The 9966-nt window shown below is 44.1% G+C and overlaps 1 protein-coding gene across 11 annotated transcripts in view; it reads left to right on the forward strand.

Moving 5' to 3' along the window:
• The window catches only part of LOC139413462 (forkhead box P4), a 190873-nt gene that overhangs the window by 76537 nt on the left and 104370 nt on the right, over nucleotides 1–9966 (forward strand). For all 11 annotated transcript variants that reach the window (XM_071160883.1, XM_071160888.1, XM_071160889.1 and 8 more), the window contains exon 2: nucleotides 8577–8757. In XM_071160883.1, the coding sequence (XP_071016984.1) occupies nucleotides 8587–8757 (171 nt within the window). In that variant the 5' untranslated portion in view covers nucleotides 8577–8586. The remainder of the gene's footprint in view (nucleotides 1–8576; nucleotides 8758–9966) is intronic.

The following is a 9966-nucleotide window of genomic DNA, read 5'->3' on the forward strand; positions in this document are numbered from 1 at the left end:
AAATCCGTCAAGACACCAACCATGATAAAGGGTTAAACATAGGTTTAAATCAACTTGAATTTCATTGAATATAGCTATGATCCCCCTTATATATTCATGTAAACATTGGCAGATTATCACATTGATTTATCAACTGCTGAAACAAGTTGTCTAGTGTAGGAAATCCTCACTGGTACACTAGTTTATAGAAAGACCTTTAAATGTTAGACTGAATCAGCTGGGTAAGGAATTTGCCAGGACAGTCTGTCTCTCTCTAGACCTGAGGCCCTTTGAAGTCGTCCAGCCGGCCTGAAAACCCTTGACCCGAAGCTCTCTGCTAACTCCTGTCTGTCTGGCAGCTAATTCAGCTCACCTGCTAGCACTGGTTATAAGCCAACAGAGCCTGTGATAGCTAGCATTAGCTTAGCCGTGCGCTAAAGGCTAACTTGCTAGTGTTGGAGAGGGGCCGGTGCAGCCTGAGACAGCTAGCGTTGGCCTTTAGCTTGCAGCTATATGGCTGCTAGCAACCAATCAACTCGCTAAAGAGACAGCTGGGCTGAATGAAGGGATATCCACTCTGTAGCAGATGAGGAAAGAAGAGAGGGGGAGAGAGCGATGTCTGAATAATGAAAGAGGGAGTGAGTGGATGAGTACCTGGCCAAGTGTGTGTTTGGGGATTTCTGCTTTCCTCTGACCTCATCTTCTTTTATTGAAGCTAATCTTCAGTAGCTCAAAAATGCCACGCAGATATTCTCTTTTTCCTCTTCCTTTCTTTATTCCCATTGACAGAGGAGAGGAGGACGGGAGAAGGGAGGAGAGGTAGTCAGTCGACTGTGCTGCAGTGTTGGTCTTTTGGGTGGTTGAGCACACACACAGAAAAATAATGCCAAGTGTAGCAGTGTGCCATGGCTAGAGAGAGACCGTGTGTGTGTCCGTGCGTGCATCTCTGTGTATCCCCAGAGCCCCCCCCCCCCCCCCCACCCCCCCCATATAAAAGAGGAATGGTTGAGTGCCCAGCTAAGCAGTCTTCAAGCGAGGATCTCTCCTTTACTGTCAGAACATTCCAGCCTGTCCTAATGTGGAGCAGGGGGAGGAGAGTGGAGAGGTGAGGGAGGATCAGCAGGCTGAGTGGACGCGAGAGGGAAGCCTGAGGTCTTTGATGGTGATGGGACAGGCAGGGTACAGAGGAAGTGCAGGGCAGAGAGGGAAATACAGGTTTACTGGCCAGAGACAGCCCATATGGACACACTATTCTCTCTCTTTCTCTCACATATACACAAACACACATACAGACACCTGCCCTCTGGCCTGCGGTCTAGCTCACATAAGCACACCCTGTCCTTCCTCTGGTGACTCAAACAAACAAAGAACCGGCATTCATTTATCTACACACCCGCATGTACTCACATACACATACAGGTCTCAGAGTAGAGAAAACCGCATTCAAACACAAAGCTGTTTGTTTATTTTAGATATACATTTCTGGAATGCACACTCTGTTTAAGAAAATATAGAAGAAGCCTGACAACACAGCAGAATGCTGGAGAGCAGAGCAGTCTTCATGCTGGTGGTAGGTTCTCAATATGTGTCTTTTTCTAGCTGCCCTTAGGGACTAGTGTTTGAGTGAGAGTGTGTTTATGGTATTATCTGCATGAGTTGGGTGACTGGGTTATCTAAATGCTGTGGCGTTTATATTTACCAGTGTTAGAGATGCTCTAGTGAACCTCAGACTCCAGATCCAGTACGCGTGCTCACACACGCACGCACACACACACACGCACACACACACACACACACACACACAAACACACACGCACACACACACACACGCGCGCGCCTGTGACTGAGTTTCAGTTTGTATGTTTGTAGTAGAGCAGAACTGTAATCTGCACACTCCACTGAGGGGCTCTGTTTCAGTGACCTGAAGGAGAGAGAGGGGAGACAGATAAGAGGAAAAAAAACAGAAAGAGAAGGGGGCATAGACTGAAAAAGGTAGAGCCGGAGTGGTGATAGAGAGAGAGTGACAGACAGAGAGAGATGTGGAGATGTGTTGGCACAGACCCTACTCCCCCCACACCCCTCCCTCCTCCTCCCTCCCTGGTTCCCTGTATTAATAAGCAGCGTTCCTGGGAGCTGATGCAAGGCGAGGAAACAGGCATTCAGGGAGCAGTATAAATATTCCCACATGAGGCTTAACATGATAAAGACTTAATAACCCAGTAAGCTGCTGTAAACACACACACACACACAGACATACATACACACACACACGCATACACTTCACATATACACACACAACTACTACTACACACACACACACACATACGGGGAGGGGGAGGAGTTGACTGCAGGTGTGCAGGAGTAGAGCCAATCAGAGATGTGCCACAGAGAGGCATCTGAACCTGTCCTGAAAGAGAACAAGGGATGAGATAGAAGAAGACAAAGAAAGAGGAAAAGCGAGAGAAAGATTAATGGAAAGATTAAGGTAAAATAAATAAACACTGACAATGGGTTAGGATTTGGAGCAGGGGTTAGCTGGGGCATTACATTGTGTACTATCACATAGTGTGTTGTTGTAATATGTGTTTGTAGAGTATTGGAACAGCATATTGGTGTCTTATTGGTTCTAGTGGTCAGTACTGTTGTATTACTTCAAGCTGTGATGTGTGTAGTTGACTAAAACCTCATTCCTGTTCTGGAGCTGCAAATCTTAACCAGTTTGTCAACAACCTGTCTGCCTCCCGAGAGAATGTGTCTGACAGTGTGTGTGTGAGAGAGAGTTATGATAATGAAGAGAAAGTTCTGGAAGGATACTGTCCTGTCTCCATAGCTCCCAGAGAGCTAGCCAGTGATCCTGGTATTGTCGTAGGACAGGAAAGAGCATTACGGAGGAATAGGGCTGGGAGACCAGACTTGATCTGATGACCATCTTATGAGTTTTGATCACTCATACAGGGTTATCAGTGTCTGCGGGTGGGATGCACCCGTCTCCTCCTCCCTGCGTTCTACAAGGCCTTTTAGCAGATTCTCACTAGGGTTGTAAAGGGAGGGTATATTAATGGGAACTTTTTAGCTTTCAAGTTATTTTTACCTTTGTAAGAGGACATCTAGTGGCCTTTTTGTGTACTTCAGATTATCACAGGTGTCTGTAATTATCTCTGGCCCTGTGTGTGGCCTTATCACATAAAATATATAAAATAATAAAATAAATATGATTTTAAATAAACATTGAATTACAAAGCTGTAAAACATTATCTGAAATATAAACCTTCAATATAGGGAAAACCTTTGGTGTTTAATAGGAGGTTTTAACCATTAAATATCCTTTATATATTTTTTATAGACTTTATTTATTTATTTTTTACTTATGTCAATATGTCTCTTTTAAATTTGTTGGTGTTGAACTGCTGGCAGTTGTGAAGAATTTCAATAGTTGAATGAGTTGCAGAGTTATTTGAAAATAATGCCATTGTTGATTGGATGCTTTTTTTTTTTTTCATTGAGGCTGTTTTCTCTTGAACCATTTGGTCTATCTGCTAGACCAGGGCTCTCCAACCCTGTTCCTGGAGAACTACTGCAGAATTTCTCTCCAACCCCAGTTGTAACTAACCTGATTCAGTTTATCAACCAGATAGTTATTACAATCACCTGCGCAATAGATTAGATTTGGAGCTTAAACCTACAGGACGGCAGTTCTCCAGGAACAGGGTTGGAGAGCTCTGGTCTAGTGGACAGACCATGTGGTAGATAAAATATCAAATTATAGTAGATCAAATTAATACTTTATATGAATACTTTTGTTTTAAGTCATTCAAGTATAAATGACCAACGCTACCATAGATTACCTGTTAATTAACAACATTTCAGATGATTCCATTAACTTTGGTAAATGACTGGTAGCTTTGCAACCCTAGTTCTTACTAAGGAGCCGTTGCAGCAGCTACCTGTAGCAACAGGACATATTGGAAGATCCACCCAGCTTCATCAATTACACATGAGGACCTGCTCATACTAGAGAGAGAAACAGAGAGAAGTGTGTGTCAGCGTATATTACTCTAGCAGGGTGTCTCACTCTCTCTGTCTCTCTGTCTCTCTCTCTCTCTCTCTCTCTCTCTCTCTGTCTCTCTCTCTCTCTCTCTCTCTCTCTGTCTCTCTCTCTCTCTCTCTCTCTCTCTCTCTCTCTCTCTCTCTCTCTCTCTCTGTCTCTCTCTCTCGCTCTGTCTGTCTCTCTCTCTCTCTCTCTGTCTCTCTCTCTCTGTCTCTCTCTCTCTCTCTCTCTCTCTCTCTCTCTCTCTCGCTGTCCTATATCTGTGGCATGTTCAGTCCCATTCTCTCTCTCTTATCCTCCATCCCAACTAAAATGGAGAACACTTTATTCCCCATCTATCCCAAACACATGATATATCTCTCTGATCTGTACACCTCCTCCCTTTTCTCTCCCTCCCTCATTCTTCCTCTCTCCCTCCATCTATCCATCCCTCCCTCTCTCCAGGGTAGTGGGAATGCCTCTTCCTGCTCTCGCTCAGGTCAGGGGTTCAGCTGCAGGGGGTTTGGGTGTGTGTGTGTGTGTGTGTGTGTGTGTGTGTGTGTGTGTGTGTGTGTGTGTGTGTGTGTGTGTGTGTGTGTGTGTGTGTGTGTGTGTGTGTGTGTGTGTGTGTGTGTGTGTGTGTGTGTGTAACAGGTCAGGGCAGGCCTCTGCACAGGAAGCTCTTCTGCTCTGCCAGAAACACTCAAAGCGATGTGTGTGTGCTGCGTTGTCTGTCTCGCAGCTCTAATCAAAGGTAGATTTATGCCTGTGCCTCTCCTCTGACCTCCTATTACTATAGCTATATACACCCATTACAGGATATGACATAGTACACACCCATTAGAGCACCATAGTGTACCACACAGCCCTGTGTGTGTGTGTGTGATTGTTCATGCGTACGCGTGTGTCTACCTGTATAAAAGTGACAGGTCCCTCCTTCAACCCTCGTTCACCTCCATACTCTCTCTGCAAACTCTCTCTCTCTTTCTCTCTATCTCTTCCACTCCTGGAGGTATGCGGTAGAGAGAGAGGCAGTGATAGCTAGTAGACAGTGATTCATGGTTAGAGAGGCTTATGAAGCGTCTGCTGTGGGATGAAGTCAATGAGCTGTACAGTCTGGAGGAAACTCAATCTGTGCCTGAAGACCCTTAAAGACCTTCTAATGCACTCAGCACAGCATAGGATCAGCTACTATACCTGTTCTGGAGGGAGGGAGGTAGACTACTGGCCACACATAACTGTCTTCACCTCACACAGAGAGAGCGAGAGAGAGAGAGAGAGAGAGAGTGAGAGAGAGAGAGGTATTGAGTTCTTAAACTTGAATTTTTTCACAAGGACTTATACAGGATACTAACCTTAACATCAAAACCTTCAATCCAAATCCAAATTCCAGACCTAAAACCTTGATTTTGGACAAAATTACTTGAATGGACTATTACTACCAAGGACTATCAAAAACAAAACTTATATCATACCAAAACCTGCAGAACAAACACAGCGGAACCTGGAAATACCACCCAACACAACACTGAGTGAGTAATGTTCAGTCTAAACCTACTTCTGAAGCCAAAAAATAAAAAAACAATAATCCCACCTCCTCCTAACAGCCCCCCTGTCAGGTCCCCTGATAGCTCTCCTGACAACCCCCACACATCCACTGAGGACACACAAAAGCCAGAGATTGTGCCCCTCGTTGACTCAAAAGCTGTCATCAATGCAAAGGGTGTCTACTTTGAAGAATCTCAAATATAAAATATATTTTGATTTGTTTAACACTTTTTTGGTTACTACATGATTCCATGTCTGTTATTTCATAGTTTTGATGTCTTCATTATTATTCTACAATATAAAAAATAGTAAAAATAAAGAAAACCCTGGAATGAGTAGGTGTGTCCAAACTTTAGTCAAATGTCTACTGATTGCTGATGATCTGGTGCTTCTGTCCCCAACCAAGGAGGGCCTACAGCAGCATCTAGATCTTCTGCACAGATTCTGTCAGACCTGGGCCCTGACAGTAAATCTCAGTAAGACAAAAATAATGGTGTTCCAAAAAAGGTCCAGTTGCCAGGACTACAAATACACATCTAAACACCATTGCCCTAGAGCACACAAAAAACTATACATACCTCAACCTAAACATCAGCACCACAGGTAACTTCCACGATCTGAGAGACAAGGTAAGACAAGCCTTCTATGCCATCAAAATGAACATAAAATTCGACATACCAATTAGGATGAATCAAAATCCTTTTATGGTTGTGAGGTCAGGGGTCCACTCACCAATGAAGAATTCACAAAATTGGACAAACACCTAATTGAGACTCTGCATACAGAATTCTGCAAAAAATAATATCTGTGTACAACTTAAAACACCAAATAATGCATACAGAGCAGAATTAGGCCGATACACGCTAATTATCAAAAATCCAGAAAAGAGTCGTTCAATTCTACAACCACCTAAAAGGAAGCGATTCCCAAACCTTCCATAACAAAGCCATCACCTACAGATAAATTAACCTGGAGAAGAGTCCCCTAAGCAATCTGGTCCCGTTCACAAACACAAACAGACCCAAAAGAGCCCCAGGACAGCAACACAATTAGACCCAACCAAATCATGCGAAAACAAAAAGATAATTACTTGACACATTGGAAAGAATTAACAAAAAAACTGAGCAAACTAGAAGGCTATTTGGCCCTAAACAGAGAGTACAGAGTGGAAGAATAGCTGACAACTGTGACTGACCAGAAATTAAGGAAATCTTTGACTATGTACAGACTCAGTGAGCATAGCTTTGCTATTGAGAAAGGCCGCCGTAGGCAGACCTGGCTCTCAAGAGAAGACAGGCTATGTGCACACTGCCCACAAAATGAGGTGGAAACTGAGCTGCACTTCCTAACCTCCTGTCCAATGTATGACCATATTAGAGACACATATTTCCCTCAGATTACACAGATCCACAAATAATTTAAAAACAAATACCTATTTTGATAAACTCCCATATATACTGGGTGAAATACCACAGTGTGCCATCACAGCAGCAAGATTTGTGACCTGTTGCCACAGGAAAAATGCAACCAGTGAAGAACAAACACCATTGTAAATACAACCTATATTTATGTTTATTTATTTTCCCTTTTGTACTTTAACTATTTGCACATCATTACAACACTGTATATAGACATAATATGACATTTGAAATGTCTTTATTCTTTTGGACATTTTTGTGAGTATTATGTTTACTGTTCGTTTTTTAATGTTTATTTCACTTTTGTTTATTATCTATTTCATTTGCTTTGGCAATGTTAACATATGTTTCCCATGCCAATAAAGACCCTTTAATTTAATTGAGAGATAGAGACAAGGCTTAAAGAGCCACGCAACTCCAATAGCCGTCTGTCAAAAAGCACAACTTTTGACAATAACCAGAGATGCTGTGCGTGTGTGTGTGTGTGTGTGTGTGTGTGTGTGTGTGTGTGTGTGTGTGTGTGTGTGTGTGTGTGTGTGTGTGTGTGTGTGTGTGTGTGTGTGTGTGTGTGTGTGTGTGTGTGTGTGTGTGTGCGCAGAGTAGGGTTGTCTTTGAGGGGAGGATGTTTGATGCGTGTTCTTAGGGTCCCTCTAATTAGAACACTCTCCTTCGACAAACACAACAAAACGCGCCCCTCCTGAGTTTGTTGTTTTTGAAAATACAAAGCTCGCTAACACAGGGAGCGGGGATGCATTTGCCATCGTTAAGAGAAAGCGTGAGCGTGGGAGAGTGGGAAGGAGAGTCAGAAACAGAGAGAAAGTGAAGGAACAAGAGAGACGTTTGGAAAACACAACAATCTTCAGATGAGCTGGGCCTGTGAACTGTTAATGATGAGCCCAATCTCTGATTTCTGCAACCAGTTTTAGAAATAAACTTTCTCTGTGTTTGCTTCTGCCAGGGGGGCACAACATTCCATATGGAGGCATTCCGCCCGTTGTGTGAGAAACCCTGTGTCTGTATGTGTGTTCCACCTGCCAACGGAGAGAATTAATGTTTTATTTTTCTCAGAGACAAGAGCAGGTGAGATCGCTGGGGGTGCTGCTAATAGAATATATGTGGAAAAACAAAAGGCTGTGTATGTGTTGCTTAGTCATGAGTATGTGGTGTAAAGGACAAACTGTATTAGTTCACCGCAACATCAGCTGACAACCTCAAATCACACTGAAGCATCTCCCCTCCCTGCAGCCCCTCCCTGACATTAGTCCTACAGGCCAAACCTCAGGCTGCCCTCTTCCTTCCCTCCTCCCTTGTCCTCTTAAGCCCTCTCCTCCCCCCTTACCTTTGGTCCCTCTTCACACATATATCACCTTCTCACTCACTCCCATCCCCTCACCCCTGGCCCTACAGTCAAATCTGTGTGTGAGCAACACTGTGTCCCCTCTCTCTCTCTCTCTCTCTCTCTCTCTCTCTCTCTCTCTCTCTCTCTCTCTCTCTCTCTCTCTCTCTCTCTCTCTCTCTCTCTCTGTTGTCCGTTGACCCATGGCTGCATTCGTTCACCGTCACCTAATTTCTGTTTGTCTTTCTTTCTCCTCCCTCGCTCCCAGGTGCCACGTGATGATGGTGGAATCAGCCTCTGAGACCATTCGAACTACGACCTCCAATCAGAATGGAGTCAGCAACCTCAGCAGCCAATTGGATAGCGGGGGAGGGAGAGAAGGCGGGTCCAACGGAGACAACAATGGGGAGATCAGCCCAGTGGACCTACTGCACCTCCAGCAGCAACAGGTGTGTGTGTGTGTGTGCACTTCATGCTCAGTTGTTTGTGCTTGTGTGTGTTTGAGTAGTTGTCTAACACCCAACATATGTGCAACATATATTATTATTGTTTAGAAGAACTATGTACAGTCGTTTACATGATGTAATTCTGATTCTCCCAATATGTTGAGAAGACGTGCTGACATATAGATGGCAAATAAAACGTATGTCCATCTTATTGCAGTCAGATCCCTGGAAGCTTTTAACTATGTGACAAATTGCATCATCTTCACTTCATTTTCACTCTCTCCACTGGAGAAACGACTTGTTTCATTAAGGCGTGTGTGTGTCTGTGTGTGTGTGTGTGTGTGTGTGTGTGTGTGTGTGTGTGTGTGTGTGTGTGTGTGTGTGTGTGTGTGTGTGTTTGCATTTGAGAACTGAAAAACACTGTATTTATTGGTGTGGGTTTGTGTGTACAAGCTTGTGTATGTGTGTGTTTTATTTCAAGGTTGGTGACACAATAGCGTGATGTGGTTGGTGTTGCGCTGTTTTAGTTCCCCCTGGTGCGTCAGTGTTTCCCCTCCCCTAGCCACTGTATCAGATAGAATTTCCGTGCTTCCTGGAGTTCCTTGGCTGAAAATCCACATTTGTTTCCCGTTATCCCAGATCCCCAAATTCCTCCTCCCTGACTCTCTATACTGCCAGACTAGTGACATCACGCACACGCACATACTGTAGATAGGCCTATAAACAGGATAACATTATTTGAGTTGAGGCCCCTATATGAAAAGAGCAGCAGAGTAACTATAGTGGTTATAATGTGGGTGGATTATGTAAATGAAGAGAACTTCTACTTCTCCACTCTTATCTTTTCTCTTTCTACCTTCTCCCTCCTCCCTGGTTTTCTGACTGCATCCTCCCTCTGTTTCCTCTGAAACCTCCAGCACTGGATACAAACCCTCAGCCGTACCTCACACAAGTAGCTCTTTATTCTGTGGCCCCGTCTCTTTTCTTCTGTGTTGTTGCACCTGCGTGTCTGGGTGTGCATCTGTGTGTGTATGCAGTGGTTATTTCCTCCCTTATATGCCTTACCAACCTCAAACATACCACCCTCTCGCTTTCTATCTTTCCCTCTCTTCCTCTCTCTCTCACTCTCTCTCTCTGTCTCTCTCTTTCCTCTCTTCCTCTCTCATTCCCTCTGTCTCTCTCCTTCCCTCTCTTCTTTTCTCACTCTCTCTC

This window comes from Oncorhynchus clarkii, chromosome 7 (assembly GCF_045791955.1).
Source record: "Oncorhynchus clarkii lewisi isolate Uvic-CL-2024 chromosome 7, UVic_Ocla_1.0, whole genome shotgun sequence".
Taxonomy (NCBI): Eukaryota; Metazoa; Chordata; class Actinopteri; order Salmoniformes; family Salmonidae; genus Oncorhynchus; species Oncorhynchus clarkii.